Source organism: Hippocampus zosterae, chromosome 13 (assembly GCF_025434085.1).
Source record: "Hippocampus zosterae strain Florida chromosome 13, ASM2543408v3, whole genome shotgun sequence".
NCBI classification, from domain to species: domain Eukaryota; kingdom Metazoa; phylum Chordata; class Actinopteri; order Syngnathiformes; family Syngnathidae; genus Hippocampus; species Hippocampus zosterae.
In genome coordinates, this window is record NC_067463.1 from 6,324,736 (window position 1) to 6,340,456 (window position 15,721).

At 42.8% G+C, this 15,721-nt stretch overlaps 3 protein-coding genes across 3 annotated transcripts in view; all 3 read right to left on the bottom strand.

Moving 5' to 3' along the window:
- Positions 1-2,472, bottom strand: part of LOC127613432 (dynein heavy chain domain-containing protein 1) — a 28,172-nt gene extending 25,700 nt beyond the window's left edge. Inside the window, exons 1-2 of the mRNA XM_052084461.1 lie at positions 1,309-2,472; positions 45-443 (exon numbers count right to left, since the gene is read on the bottom strand). Coding sequence (XP_051940421.1) covers positions 45-349 — 305 coding nt within the window. The 5' untranslated portion in view covers positions 350-443; positions 1,309-2,472. The remainder of the gene's footprint in view (positions 1-44; positions 444-1,308) is intronic.
- LOC127613446 (extracellular serine/threonine protein kinase FAM20C-like) overlaps positions 1-12,047 on the bottom strand; it is a 39,327-nt gene extending 27,280 nt beyond the window's left edge. Inside the window, exons 1-9 of the mRNA XM_052084488.1 lie at positions 12,009-12,047; positions 11,208-11,306; positions 5,266-5,697; positions 4,775-4,950; positions 4,116-4,194; positions 3,732-3,824; positions 2,955-3,070; positions 2,666-2,846; positions 2,479-2,588 (exon numbers count right to left, since the gene is read on the bottom strand). Coding sequence (XP_051940448.1) covers positions 2,479-2,588; positions 2,666-2,846; positions 2,955-3,070; positions 3,732-3,824; positions 4,116-4,194; positions 4,775-4,950; positions 5,266-5,693 — 1,183 coding nt within the window. The 5' untranslated portion in view covers positions 5,694-5,697; positions 11,208-11,306; positions 12,009-12,047. The remainder of the gene's footprint in view (positions 1-2,478; positions 2,589-2,665; positions 2,847-2,954; positions 3,071-3,731; positions 3,825-4,115; positions 4,195-4,774; positions 4,951-5,265; positions 5,698-11,207; positions 11,307-12,008) is intronic.
- On the bottom strand, positions 10,075-13,714 carry LOC127613475 (dynein axonemal light chain 4). The gene is made up of 4 exons (XM_052084526.1): positions 13,566-13,714; positions 13,070-13,149; positions 12,009-12,092; positions 10,075-11,306 (listed from the first exon to the last, which is right to left on the bottom strand). Exons 2-4 carry the CDS (start codon positions 13,139-13,141, stop codon positions 11,142-11,144), a joined length of 321 nt encoding a protein of 106 aa, XP_051940486.1. The 5' UTR covers positions 13,142-13,149; positions 13,566-13,714; the 3' UTR covers positions 10,075-11,141.
- Positions 13,715-15,721: the final 2,007 nt, after the last annotated feature.

Consider the following 15,721-nt stretch of genomic DNA (forward strand, 5'->3'; position numbering starts at 1 on the left):
TGTGAATTGGTATTATTCAGAATATAACATGAGCTATATCATACCTCTTTGCTGCTTCATCAGATAGGTTCATGCATGATAGAGATGCTCCTGATAGTCTTTCCTTCCATCTAGACTCTGTTGAGACTTTCATTGATCCAGCTTGAGCCACCAGAACGGGGGAGTCTGTAACAGCAATGATGGTGGCGGGATCAAAAAGGCTCCTGCGCAGCGAGGATGCCGAGGTAGAATACGGCACAGGCCAGAGTGATGGCAAACTGGCTTGACTGTTGCCAACCGTAGAGGGTTCCTTTTTCTTTGGCTTAGCATTCGGCTTCCCGCAGTCTGTTGAATGCTTCAGAGGTTCCATGGTGGGACTCTTCCCTGTGAAGTGGCAGCGAACAAGCTGCGCCAATATCGTCAGCAAAGCTCACCAACTGTGTGTTGACACATTTTTCCCTGATCTTCTGAAGGAAGGACAGAGTGATTAAAGATTGTTAGTCATAATTTAGCAAGTGCCATCCACAACTTTCAGTTTGGTCATCTAATAGTGACACTATCTTGTGTTCAACCACTTCAGCAGATAAGAAAAATAAGAAAAAACAAATAAATGTAATATTCAGTTACATTAAATTTTTCTGCAAAAATGAACTCCGACATTAAAATGAGTGGTGCTTCGTACCATTTCAAAAGCAACATGATACGATTTGGTGAGTCTGGTTGAATTGGCCAGTTCAACGTCAGTACAATGCACCAAGAATTTTAAAAGTCAGACACTGAGTTCTGGAGGAATTTAGTTTTTGTGTTGGAAAAAGTGGCCTTTTTGAGAATATTTTTTTCCGTGTGATATCGCCTTTAGAAAATATGAAGAAAAACTTCAAATGATTGGAAAACAGTATTTCATTAAATCTCAACACTCTCCTCATCCCTTTCATTTCGTCTTCTACTCCAGAAACACCCTTCTCCGATTGGTTGGCAAGTTTCAGTAAAAAATATCCACCCCTATTCTTACATGTCAATGGGTCAAAATTACTGTTTCAAACACCAAAATTTGCCCTCAAAGCTCGACCGAACGAGCACTAATTGAAGATTATTCGTGAGAAGAGCACTGTGGGCAGGTGAATGTGACATGTACTTCAGCTGTCAAATTTTTTTCTTTGTCATTACTGTATTTGTTCTGGAGGATTTTACTAACTAAATCTTTAAACGTAACAAGAGAAAAAGTAACACTAGCTAAAGTTTGGTCGCTAGATCACGAAGCTAGCGAACACCCGTGACGTATTTACCCGATGAAACAATTTAATGTATCATAGAAAAGGAAGAACTTACACTTTGGCGACCCCTTAAATATAACAGTTGTTCTTTGACGATCACGTAGAACGGCGAAATGGACAAATTCGTCGTTTCTGTGGTTTATAACGTCATGAAAGTGGTCCGAAGTGCAAGGCGATGAGACGCTTTCTTTTTACCTGCATAGGGGTTACCACGGTAACACGTAACACTGGAAAATCCGGAGCTCTTCGCTTGACATTGAACGTCACTACATTGTAACGACTTTAGCTTTGGCATTGAACTTTTTCACTTGAATGTTGACTTGTTCTCACGAAAAAGAGAAACAAAAAGAAACCAGGGGAAACGGTCGGGGAGACAACAAATACATGTAAGTCATTCTGTTATTATTCTTTACTCACTTTTGCTGAAAAGTGTAATGGTAGATTTTGACAACGTTAAAAAGCTAATTTCACTCGTGCTTTCCTGATTTTATATCAGACTTCAAAGTATGTTTCTAACATATATTCAATTTTCACAATGTCATAAAAAACAATTTAGAAATACATGGTCATAAACAACCAAAATGTAGAACTACAGATATCAATTATTTTTCTGTCATTTGAATTCACCACCTTTTGACAAATTGTGTTCCATGTTGGCATATGAATATACAAAGTCTACACACTCCAAATGTCATTTTTTTATAATTAAACAGCATTTTAAAAAAATGTTTTCCATACTTAACGTGACCGAATCTGTACAACTAAATCTTTTGGAAAATAAAATAAAAAACTGAAATAGTGACATTTCAAGTGTTGTTGAATGAGTTTAGCATTAAAGTTCCTCTGATTAACCCTACATAAATTTCAACTGTTCATATGTTTTCACTGCCATATTTTCTCTCCAATTTCCCCAAAACATGGGAAAAAATTTGTTCAGTTCAGATGAAACCACGATTAAACATTTTGGCCATAATTCCAAAAGGTATGTTTTATCATGAGCTGACCCTGAAGATCCAATATGTTTTCACTGTACACAAAAGACCTGTTTTTCCTTATTAATTGTTCACAAATCTTTCCCAGTGAGCACTTTGCCAAGGTAATCCCTTAACGTCAGAGGGGTAGGATATTATAATGCTGATGAAAGTGCCTCCATTGTTTGGTATGTGTGGTCCCCACTATGCATGATGTGAAAAATATAAGTGTATTCATGGAAACTTGAACCTACTCATTAGGAAGTCCAGTATGACCATGTCAATGAAGTCCACCAGCCTTGTTCCTTTGTCATAGGGCGCTGTTTTCTTGATGGTCGTGCAGTAGTCTGGGTCCGTCTCCCATCTGAAATGCACATCACTTGCAAGTAACCTGACAGCCCATGTATCACAATCAACCTTGTATACAGACGATCCGCTCACTTTGCCAGCTTGCTGCGGCTGTAGGAGCGTCTCCATGGCGATCGCCAGCTCCTCCGTCTGGCCAGGGAGAGGTCGGGCAGCATGAGGGCTAAAGAGGCCTCCAAGTCCGTAGGTTTGCCGCACACTGCGTGTTCTGTGGAGCAGTAGTACGAGCAGCGGCCGTAGAAGCACACATTGCCCACTAGGGGGAGCAGTAAGCACAGGGAGAGTGGAGGGAAGTGAGAAGTACAGACGGGAGGAGCATCCAGAAATACCCAATCTCAAAGTGAAAATTTAACACAAGGATTACCGGGGGAGTTAAAAAACGTCCGGGCCAGTTTGCGATCCGTCGTGATGTCTTTAATCTCTTTGACGACATCCACCTGCCTCCCAACGACTGGAGGTACCCTCCGATACCCTAAAATTCTGCGCAGTGAGGAAATACAAAGGCTGAGAAGTGACTGAATGAGCACGCCAGAGAAGGGCAGAGACGCATGATGAAATTACAGTGGGGTTTCATGTAACATAAGCTCAGCTGCACACTCGTACGCTTGTACCTTTTTTTTATAGCGGGAAACGGATCCCTATCATGGGGTCAAATTTGAGCATTTCTCTCCACTTTATCCTGTGGTATGACTGTCAAAAGTGAGCTCAGTGGTGTCAACAACCGTTAACGTTAAACCTGTTCAATATATATAATCACAAATCCTTATATGTGTGGTCAAAGCCCAGTTGGGTTGAGCCATAATCGTGACACGGTCAGGAATGACCTGAAGCTCATACTATTGCCAGACACAGAGAAAGAGAATGGAATTCCCAATAAAAATAGTTACCAGATAAGCTAACTGTGATGCGAGCGTCTACTCATTCTACTTAGCTTTCTTCTTTGTGTTAAATGTCTGCATGCCTTGTGGCACGATAGTGCTTCTCACATTAGTCTTGATCTGACAGACATCTGGTTTTGGCAAAGGACAGTTGCGATTTTTGGCGCAGATACCGTTACTAATGTTTTTTGGGTTTTTTTGCGAGTGTGTATGTTAAAAATTGCTATGTGTGTACCCCTCTTTACACACATGTGATGTCATACCTGTCTAGGTGAAAGGCTCCAATTTCTGCATTGTGACGCTCAAAGTCAGAGAAATAGTAGAGGTTATAGTTGGTTTCATCATCTCTTTCCTGCCTGCAAGCACAGAATGTCGGTCACAGGTGAGTGTGAAGAGCAATCTCGGGAATTGATCACACATCCTTATTATATCCTCGATCGACCAGAGTCCCAAGAATGGCTCATTTTCGACCTGACAGGTTCTACTGTACTTTTCTTGATTGGAAAAGGATTGTCTATCGGCAAGTTAGGACGTGTGAGACATGTACGTTTTTCTCGAGGGATTCACACAAACTGAAGGAAATTTTAACTTCTTGTTTTTTTTCCATAAGGTCTCTCAAATGCGAATTTTTGCCATTATCAACTCACTTCATGGGCTTGAACATGGCCTGCCCATAGTTTGGGAATGACATCACCAGCTTCAGCTGCGTACCCCCGGTTTTCTGCACTGGGAGAAAAAAAAGAAGATGAGAGTGTTATTAGTAACGTTCCCAAAAATAACAGTCAGTCAAGATGCTGAGTGTAGTTGGAACTGAAACGACAACCTAAGCACAACATACAAAGGATTTAGAAAATCGGTTAATGGGTTCCAGAGAAATTGAAAAAATAATCCTTTTTAAAGATGTTCAAGTAGTTTACATGTTACAGTAAGTTGAGCAGGTCCCAATTTTGTCAGACAAACCCATCGATTGAATTTCCTCTCGCATCATGTAATTGCGGTAACAAGTGAAAGTGTGACCCCAATGAATGTAAAGCTCCATACAATCCTCAGCTGATCCTCCAAGTTTCTTAAAAGCCTCTTGATCAAACAAGGGTTGAATCTGCACTTGAAAGTGTCACTCCGAAACAGCGGCTGTCAGCTATTCTTCAAAACCGTCCCTCCGATCTGCCCTTGTCCTCCAAGGACATTTTTTTTTCTAATGTAACCCTCTTCAAGTGGACTTCCCCTGCATTCCCCTCGCTTGAGATCCATTTTACCTTGAGCGGTCGCAACATCACGCGGCCGCAAGCGGGCCATTACATCATACCTGAGCTGACGATGGGGTGCGTGGCGAGCTGTTGGATCACAGACTCCATGTTGGGGTCCGGGTGGGGGTATAGCTGCCAGCGGGAGATGGCCAGATGAAAACGCAGCCAGGGGGGATGACTGTCACTGCTGCTGTTCCAGTGGGCGTTGTCGTAACTCTCCTGGCTTCTACTCACCCTGCGGACACCGTCATGGTCATTTGGAGTGCCGCCTCTCACAATCGCCGTTGGACCTCAGCTCGCAATCAGGCCTCTTTCAAATATGGATCAAAATCCGATGTTTCGGATGTGTGTCAACAAACGATATCTAACATTAAACATTTGTGTTCCGCCTGGTGGTTGTTAACATGCGATGTGGGTGTACGCGGTTGTTCTATGAGTTATAATGAATACGCGTCACTTGAAATGCACACGAAAATCGGATATAAGCATTCAATCGGAAAAGGTACACTTGGACCTGCAGTTTTTGTAAATCCAGCTTCTGTCTACTAACCACATTTGGGAGCTCCTCTCGGACCGCAGCTTTGGTATGACCTTCAACAACAAATCCTCGTCTTGAACAGCCGACATGGGCGCATTGTAAAGAGGATGGTTAAACAGCGCCTGTAGCTTCGCCAGACTTGACGCCAGAGGCTCAACAATGGCAGCTTTTATTCTTCCGCCCTGGAAATGGTCCAGAGGGACACCGGGAGAATGTCTTCGTGGCCCGTCCGTTGATTCGTCCAGAACTGCGGCGCCCGTGAAGCCGTAGCTTTTGTTTGCCAGGTGTGTGGCGATGGGTGTCCGAGTGAGTGGCGGGGGGTCACAGGGTTGGTGGTACAAAGAAAGGGAGACAAACATCAGGAGGAGGTGCAGGAAAATGGAAACGAGTGCCAAGGACAGACAGATTGTCCTGGAGCGACGGCGTATTCGCCACATCATCCTCCTGGAAACAAGAAGAGGAAGGAGAAGGAGAAATGAGGGGTTGGGGGGGCATGTCCAGTAACACAAATAAATAACCCTACCTAAGCTAGCACTCCATTCATTTAAGTCACAGAATATTTCAACATCCATTGAAGGAAAAAAAAACTTACTTCTTCAATCGGACTTTCTGCCACACTGCTGAAGTTGAAAAGGAATATTTGGTATCAGCCGAGGGATAGTCTTTACCCTTTTGTTTGTACTATGGCAGTTTGGACACCGTGCCAGGTTAAAGTGATCTGAGCACCACTCTGTACACACTCGTTTGAACTGTCAGAACTGGCAGAGAGAGAGTCCACTCAGCAATAATCTTCTGTCAAATTACAACTTTTGTATCTTAGTTTTGGGGAAGGCCAGGTCAGTAGATAAACAACACCATAGAAAATACTGAACGTTAAATGCCCCATAATCGTCACGGTATCGCCCCGTGACCCGAATCTGCTCGTCATCTTGCATGAACCGGGAAATTGCCTGCTAACGAACTTAACGATGGCCAGCGTAGCTTTTGTGACTCGCAGTGGAAGAACTGGCTCAGCACAAGTTAGAAGCTTGCCGTTTATTTAACCCGTCCACGCACCCTGTAACCTGATAACATGATAAACTCTCCACTGTGGTAACCGCCGTCCCTGCAATACAGTTTCATCTTGGTCAACTGAGTGGATGTTCATCTTTGATGAGCCGCGAGGTTCTCAGTGTGGTCTCCAATTAAAGCAGAGAGAGTCTATGAAGCTCCCCACAAGCCGCCGTCAAGATCCGGTTGGTAAAAGTCATATCCTTTATCTTTTGGATGTCATATTTTACACGAGGAGAGATGAGTTCTCATTTGCTGGTCTTCGGAATTCGCAGCACGGAGCTGTCATTTTCATGCGTCCCCCCCACCCCCCCTGTTAATGATTTGTTTTTCTCCTCGCATGGACCATGCTTTTTGTTTTTTTTTTGGAACATGCTGTGTCCCATGCTGGTGTATCGTAAACAAGCCGGTTAAAGCCTTGATGCGCACATCAACAGCCACAGAGTAGCTTTTATCCCCTTTTCATTCACATCTCCCAAAATTCACTGCGCTCTTTTAATTTCGACGCAGTCTCCAGTGGTCGAAACACTAACACAATTATATTCAAGTGAAATTGTGTTTCCCATATCGCCATCACAAAAGAGCCAACCAGTGACGCTCAGATGAAAAATTCATCTCTGTTCTGGCCTGATGCTCGTTTCCTAGTGCAATTTCTTTTTTTGTCCTGAGGTGACTTTTGAGACTCTCTATCCGCTTTTTCTTTGTTCCACCTGTATCTTTTCACCCGCCCCACACGCACTTGTGCAAGCACTCAGAAGCGGCTGGCACTTTTTTTTTTCAGGTGCTGAGGCGGTTGCTAAGATACGGCGCTCGCCTTTCAAACCCGAGAGAAACGCGGAATGAGGACACAGTATGTGGCAAAACTGAAACAAGCCCGAAATCCAGTTGCAAAATGGTGGTTCGGGTATCAATTGTCAGCCTATGTGTTTCCACTTCGATGCCTTTTTGTGACTCTTCCAGTCTCTGAAAGCCTCTTGCGACCTGTTGATGACATTCTGTGACACTCTTAAGCTCTGACCACTTTCCTCTGCGAACATCCTGTTTTGGCAAGGTACAGTTGATCCATTGTTAGGTGTCGTCTTGATCCCGTGATGTCAAAAGTAGAACAGCATAAAAAGAGGAACAATTCCGATTGAAACAGGAAATGAATTGGTCCATCCATGAATCATAAAAAAAAAAACTGGGGAATTTTGCTGTTCTTGTGCAAGAACTATTGAAATATTGAGAGCTGCATTTAAAAGTTTAGAAAAGGTCAAATGACGATCACCTGTAAATTACAAAGTGAATTGCAGGTGCCTCCTGAAATTTCTCTCGAATATTCCGATTCCGCCTTGTCATTTCATCTCTTAAAAATCAATCAGTGTTCACGTTTGCATGGCTTGTTTTTGTGTCTTAGCCATGAAAGCTACGGTGCTACACACCGCAGTTTCAACCGAACCGAGCCGCTCGTGTGCGGTGGAAAAAAAAAAAAACAACAACCCTACGTGCCCATCACCGATTCATGTGAAATGTTCTTAATCATTTTCACATAACAATTAAAACATCCCTGATCACCTGACCCTGCAAAATTAAACTGAGAACACTTGAGGATTTCAAAAACTTCCAAGCAGTCTTTTGAGACTTTGCAGTGACTAACATTAAAAAATAATAATAATTTTAAACTAACCATTTTCATGAACCTCCTGTTGATACTTCCGAGTTTGCATGCGAGGAATGAGTGCACGACATTTAACACCCTCCACTACTGCCAACATCTCCCTCGCTGGAAGCTTCTGTGCAAGATGGAAGCTTTTTGGTGAGCTAGAAGTGTGACTCCGTGTATGAATATTTAACAGCAAAGCAATAAAAGAGGTGGGAGGAGATATTTAAAGAGGGGGTTGGTATGAATAATGAATGAGATGCGCCAAACTATCAGCAGGTTAGGAGGGGCGGGTTGATGTTTACAGGACCCACCGGCATCATCGGAGAATGTAGTAAGTGTGGAGTATTGCTTGTGTATATTTTATTATTATTTATTTTTATTTTTTTAGACCAGTTCAATCATCACTTTATGGTTGTCTTGGGGATTGTGTACATTTAAGAGATGTTAAAACAATTTTACGATTAGGATTATTTTAATGCTATGATATAAGGGGGCGCATTCGCTCAGTATCAGGGGAATTCATTTTATTCTTCAGATTTTCACCACAAATTGTCTGTCCTTTTGATCGACGGATAATGTAAACAAATTTCTGTCCGGACAGAAACATGTACACATGTCGACAAAAAGGTTCCCACTCCCTTTCACCCAGAGCGGTCAGTGGTCACAGAAATAAATTGAATCTGACAAAAGTAATGATAATTTTAAAATGTACAACAATTAACCAATGAAAATCAGACGTTGCTTTTGAATTGTGTTTCAGCAGGAATAGTCCAAAATAAAAACTCACTCTGTTATTGAGTCACATGGTGTGTACTCAATCTGTCCCTTCACATACACACAATTTATCCATAAACATAGCCATCAAATAAAAATATGTCGAAATACAATTTAAACATGTTGACAGATTTGTTCCGTAGCGAGTATACAATGTTCTCTGTGTGGCTCGAGTACAAAGTGACCCGATTGCGTGTTTTGGGTACATTATACTCATTCTGTCAACATCAGTGGGTCAGGGTGCCCTTGCGCTGGCACAATGTGCTAGGCAATGATGTCACTTTATTACAGAGCCTGGGGGAAAACATTTCTTTTCAGTTAACACTTGCAGACCAAGACTTGGTGATGTTCTCAAGACAATCCGCAATCAACGGTGTCGTTCCAACCGTAGGTCAAGACCACGCTGCTAAATTTTAGGAAGCTGTGAGAAACTTCAGCACTGGACATCGTAATAAAAATATTTGTCTCTTGATTTGTAATTCGGCAGCCCAGTGGTTAGCGCGTCGACCTCACAGTGCACAGGTTGTGGGTTCAATCCCAGCTGCGGCCTTCCTGTGTGGAGTTTGCATATTCTCCCCGTGCCTGCGTGGGTTTTGTCCGGGTACTCCGGTTTCCTCCCACATTCCAAAAACATGCATGGCAGGCTAATGGACGACTCTAAATTGCCCCTAGGTGTGAGTGTGAGCGTGGATGATTGTTGGTCTCTGTGTGCCCTGCCATTGGCTGGCAACCAGTTCAAGGTGTCCCCCGCCTCCTGCCCGAAGACGGCTGGGATAGACTCCAGCACAACCCGCAACCCTTGTGAGGATAAAGCGGATCGGAAAATGGATGAATAGATGGATGATTTGAAATTCCACAAGCAGTTTTTAAAAAGATATGATGGTAAGAGGTTGTCTTTAAAAGTACAAATTGGGCTGAGAGTAAATTTCTTGGCCATTTACTACTCACAAAGTTTCTGAATATTTTGCTACTGTCAGGCGCTTCGAAAGGATGCCACAAATCTCAACTGTGAGAATATTTGAACTTTCCGTTTGTATTCTCTTTGGCCGCTGATTAAAAGCGTACACTCTCATCTTGTTCCTCTTTGTCGAGTTACTTCGGCAAGGGATCTTTTTGAGTTTTCTCTGTATTTGTTTGAAGAGTCGTACATTATGTTCGCTGGCGGCTTGGTATTCCTCGGTGGCAAGTCGGCTTGCTTTTTTTAACTTTGGCAAATCCAGCCGCAACACAAGATGTGCGCTCGATTCAGTCGCTAATGACTGTTGCGACTGTTGTTCCTTCCGTGCTGCGCTCCAACGGTACTATTCAAAGGACGACTGTGTCCTGACAACAAATCCAAAGAGCGGAGGCTGCCGTTTCACATTTCTGAGTTTTATTATCCCTCACTATGTATATCACATTGATCTCTTGCACGTACAATAACCTCTTGCACGGAAACTCTTGCTGACAATTGCAGCAACAAAAGATTCTGAATTTCTTCACCTTTGACACAGACCCCCGGGCTCAAGGCGCGGGGATTATTGCCACTGCTGTGTGTACGTAAAGAAATTGCCGACGTCAGCATCGAATGCTCGGCATAAAATGCTTGTCGGACAGCGACAACGGGTTGGGAGAAGTGAGGGTTTGGTATTCTACTTCACACTCCAGGCCTGGTGTGGTGAATAACGTTGGACACAGGCGATTGTTCCTCATGTTATGGCTCTGATATTGCCTTAGGAAGGCAAAAATTCCCCAACTCTGCCCCAGCCATTACTGTTGCACACAGTTCGGCCTTTGTCGACATGTAAAAGGCGGACCACGCTTCTTAATTCCCTTCATTCTGTGTCGCGAACCGTTGATAAGGAACAAAGGCAGTAAAACATGCCAGGTTACAAAAAACCTTTACAACAAGAAAAAAAAGGTAGATCAGGTCATTTGTAAGAATATGCCAGTTGTTTCAAGTCACATCCAACTATGTACATGTTTTGTTTTTTTAATGTAAAAAACATTGTATTGAAAGAGAAGTGGGTCCAACTATAAGAAAACTTGATGACACGGACATTTTAGGTGGTGATGTTTGGTATCGGTTTAAAAAAAGAACAGTGTGTTCACGTGTGTGTCCAGCACACACACACACACACACTCTAAACACTCCCTGCAGAGGAAATGGGACAAAGGTGTTTGGAGACCCTGGCCGGCGAGGTTGTTTAGTCAGAGTGAGTGGTGACACCGTGGAAATTCCTTGAGAAAAAAAAGACAAATGGAAGATAAGGCAGGAACCTGTTCCAAGTGTCTGCAAGTGAAGACTTGATGTGACAGTTCTTCTCCCCAAGTCCAAGCAGCAGTCAAACCTCTGACTTTTTGTAGCCAGAGTACAACCGGCGGCTGGTTTTCTTTCGGCGAATGGATAGTGGGACAAGCAAAAAAAAAGCTTGTGTGTATGCTAGGAGCACTTCCACACACACACCGCCAGACTCCCGCCGAAGAACATGTAGAGCAAGTTTTTCACCTCGTGCGTGACCTCGAAGCCGAAGCCCTCGCCGATCACCACGTGCCAAGAACTGCCAAATTTCTTGTCCATGGACTCCTTGATCATCTTGGCGGCACTCTGGAGACCAGCAGCAAGAAGGCCACATTTGGGGGGGGGGCAATAAAAACAATTCCCACTCAGAACCAAAAAACTCTTGTTTAGATTCAGACGAAATACTACGTAGTCTTAAAGAGGGGTTCCATGATTTATTATAAACTAGTTTATGTATGTAATTTATGTAATGCATGTGTTAATTTGCTCCATGTATAGCACTTTGTATGCAGCGATGGCTGTTTGAAAGTGCTCTATAAATGCAGTTGAGTTGAGTAACAACCATTCATGTGTTTTTTCCTGCGGAATTTTCTAATCGCTGTTTTTGTGCTACATCTGTCACACTCTAAGAAGCCCAAAAGCGAAAAATTGGTGTCAAGGAAATATGATCTCAGTTGTTGAGTTTTAGTTCTCAAAAAGTCACCCCCCGCCAATCGAATTGTCCAATGGTTCGGCACCCACAGATTCACCTGTTCAGGGATTAATTTTATTGCTATTCACGGCAGATATGGCCAATATCCCTCACAAATTACTAGGTTCCACTGTACAGGTTATGGGTCACATTAATTGTGAAATGATTTGCTTTGGTCTCATTTTTATATTACAAAAACCTGTCATTTGAACAGGGGGGGTAGACTATTTTTTTTTACATCCACTGTAAATAAAATCTAATTTTATCATGTACATCATCCTTGTGCTGCCATTTAATCACCATCAGAACTCGCGTACCTCATTGTTGGTGGCAAACTTTTCACAGGCAGTCACGCACAGCTCCATCGTCTCCACCCTCATTTCTTCGGGCATGTCTGTGTGCTGAGGAATAAACAACACCTTATCTTTGAGACCTGATTCATCATTGACGTTTTTCTGTCTGACGAGAAACAGGACAGCACTGTCTTCCAAACCATCAATCTGCTACACTGGCTTATTCTTCTGAAGGTCATGGGAAGTTGGAGCGTATCCCAGCTGACTTGGGGTAAGAAATTCAGACCTATTTAATGCATGGGTGGGCAAACTAATGAAAGAAAAAAAAATTAACTGACAAATGGATAAGTTCATTCTTGACGAGGTATCAATTCACTGTAGATCACAGTGGAGGAATTTCAAACACAAATATGCATTTCATTTTTAACTTGGCATTTGTTGAATCAAAAAATGTACGGCATTGCATTTTTTTAAAAAAGGTGTGAGCAGACTTTGTGCGACTTCCCTTGACCAGCTAGTATTTTAAAAAACGGCATTAGCAACCTTTGCGTTACTTCCCTTGAGCAGCTAGCATTTTAGCATGTGCCTACACCGAGCAAAACTGATTCTTCATCCCCAAGTTGTAAATATAAAAGGAGTTTAAATGGTAAACGATATTAAGTGTTAATTACTGTTCTCAATTTAGATAAAAACATGCCAATGATTCTTGACACGTTTCGGTTGATGATAAACAAATATTAAACATCTGTCAGAGTTGTCACTGCTTACAAAAGCAGGACAAAGCAATTTAAATTACATAACTCACCTTTATTTAAAAAAACCAACCTCAAATACACGGAGTCTTGGGGGTCCTATCCATCCATCCTCGTCACTATACATGTACCTTTTAATTAATCAATTGTGCACTTAAGTTACAGGCGTTCACTGACTTTTAAATAGATTACCTCGTGACGATTGTCTTTATAATGGGCGGTTTGTTTTGTCAGTCTCCAAACATTATTTTTTTACCATTATACTCCCCTAACATGACTGCAGATCGAGTTCACAGAACATCATGAACGATATCACCACTCTATTACATGTACCCTGATGAGAGGGAAGCTGTGTAGTCTCTTGTAGTCGGCCTCTTCTTTCTTTCCCTCGCCGGTTCCTGCCATTCCGACTCCTGTTAATATATATAAAGAATAATGAATTGGACCTAAAAAAGGGACACTTCGTTTGCTCGTACCTAGCAGCACGAGCAATAACACACCGGGAGAAGAAATCTACCAAACCTAGCAAGCTAACGACATAACGAAGCATATATTTGCCAGACTTACATGTCATTTTCCACACAAATTAGCAAGTTTGTATGTTTAAAAAACGACGGACACATGTGAGGCATTGTGGCAGACTTGTAAACAACAAGTAGGCGGATAAAGTGAGACCGAAGAAGCAGCGTTTACCAGCTACCCAGTTAGCTTAGCTTGCAGCTCTGTGGCGAATAGATAACATTTAATAATTTCTCTTTCACCAGACGCCGGTTGTTGACTCGTCAGCGTTTGTTAAGGACGGGTCAAAAAGAAATTTTGGGTGACTTACTAACGAGGCGTGTGGACCGCTGGAAAAGTTCCACAGTTTGAATCCCAGGGTCGGTTGTTAGGGAGACATTGTCGACGTGACTTACGCCGACAGATGAGGCCCCGCCTACGAATGCTACAGAGCGTTTCTATTGGCTTTTGGTCCTGTCAATGAACTTTGAATTGTATATTAATCTGTATTTTTTTTTACCACTTGTGTACATTCATTCATTCATCTTCCGTACCGCTTGATCCTCACTAGGGTCGCGGGGGGTGCTGGAGCCCATCCCAGCCGTCTCCGGGCAGTAGGCGGGGGACACCCTGAATCGGTTGCCAGCCAATCGCAGGGCACACATAGACGAACAACCATTCGCACTCACACTCACACCTAGGGACAATTTAGAGTGTTCAATCAGCCTGCCATGCATATTTTTGGGATGTGGGAGGAAACCGGAGCACCCGGAGAAAACCCACGCAGGCCCGGGGAGAACATGCAAACTCCACACAGGGAGGCCGGAGCTGGAATCGAACCCGGTACCTCTGCACTGTGAAGCCGACGTGCTAACCACTGGACTACCGGGCCGCCCGCTTGTGTACATCTGACGGTAAATGAACAAAAAATACATACAAGAAACGAAACGACGCAATTTCACCCCACAATAGGGATGCAATTTTTTTCTGGATAAATACCCCCCCCCCCCCCCCACTGCAAAATGTATTTATTTGCTTGAGAGGAAAGAAGTTTTATCTGTGCTGTATGTTGTGCATACAGCATATTTGACAATAAAGCTGATTTGACCTTGACTTGACATGACACAAGAAGTGTGTTTAAAAGCATTCTTAACAGTTACTTGTTGATTCGCGAGTGTTACCTGTTCGAGTTGCTGCTCTCGTGTTCAGGAGGCGTATCATCAGATTATGAACTAAAGAAAACCCTGGTCATTTTTTTGTGGTTATCTTTGTGCATGTGTGTGTGTGTGTGTGTATACCCTATTTAAAATGCCCTCTTACTGAATGTGACCGACATTGAGCAGGACACATCTGGATGGAGTCCCCCGGGTGGATTTTCCTGACCCAAAATTGCTGCAGAAAATTCCCAGTCTTGTTTGTGCTTGTGGATTTATTTTAAAAATAAAAGAAGTACTGGATTAGAGTGGATTATGAATCTGTGGACAGGCAAGCAAAGATAATAATGATATTTCGCATTTCTTGTTTGGGCTCATGTAAGATCTCTGACTGCAGACGTAGTGATGCAAACTGGTGGTTTCGACAGGTCAACTAATACAGATGAACTTCTCACAGTGTGTGTGTGGTATGAGTAAGTAGGTAATCAACGTGTGGTATGAACTAATTGTGTGGCACTAGATTATGTAATCACACAATTTAATGACATAAATCCAAATGACCCAGTTTAATGACAGCAGTCAAAAAGTACAGGTCTGTCTGGTACTATGAAATTATGAATAGGTATTCCATTGGGTACAACTCCAATGACATCCATCATGCTGTATCAACATGCAAACTCCTCACTGGAGAAGAGCAAACCGAGAACCTTTGACGATGAGGCAGACGTGCTCACCACTACTCTCCCAATTTTGCCCCAAAAGAGTGGTCAAAACAATCCGATATCTTTATAGGCTGAGTGTATATAACCTCTCTGAAATATGTTTAGATGAATGAATAACTCAAAACTGCACATTTAATGTATGGTGATATCGTTCAAATGATGCTCGGACCTGATGCACTCCTGCTTTAAAAATGTAGACTGTAGGAATTGTATTAAGGTAAGAGTGTGGATCAAAGGAGAAGGAATGTATGACTTGCAACGAAACTGCCTGCGGGAGGATGTGAGCTTCTCTAAGACGTTTTCATGGCGACAGAAGAACTCTTAACAATTCATCAATGACTTACATAGAAGAACCGGAGTGGGAGGAATCGCTGTAGGGCAAAACAGAAATGTCGAAAAACTCTTCTATGTACAATGTGTGTGTTTGTGAAGGCAGCGCGAAGACGGAAAGGTCAAACAAAGGTTTGAAGTGTGTCTGCCTGCAGGAAAGCCAATTAGTGAGCATCTATAATTCATCAGCAGCGGATGCAGATTGTTAGCACAATGGGGGGAGAGAGCAGGGGTGAATTGAAGACCCCGTGTGACAATTAGTTACTGGATGACTCCAAGAC

Coding starts and splice junctions, on each gene's coding strand:
- LOC127613475 (XM_052084526.1), bottom strand. CDS start 13,141: ATGGCAGGAACCGGCGAGGGAAAGAAAGAAGAGGCCGACTACAAGAGA. Junction 12,093..13,069: donor ACAGCTTCCCTCTCATCAGG/GTACATGTAATA, acceptor TTTATTCCTCAG/CACACAGACATGCCCGAAGA. Junction 11,307..12,008: donor AGTTTGCCACCAACAATGAG/GTACGCGAGTTC, acceptor GCTGGTCTCCAG/AGTGCCGCCAAGATGATCAA.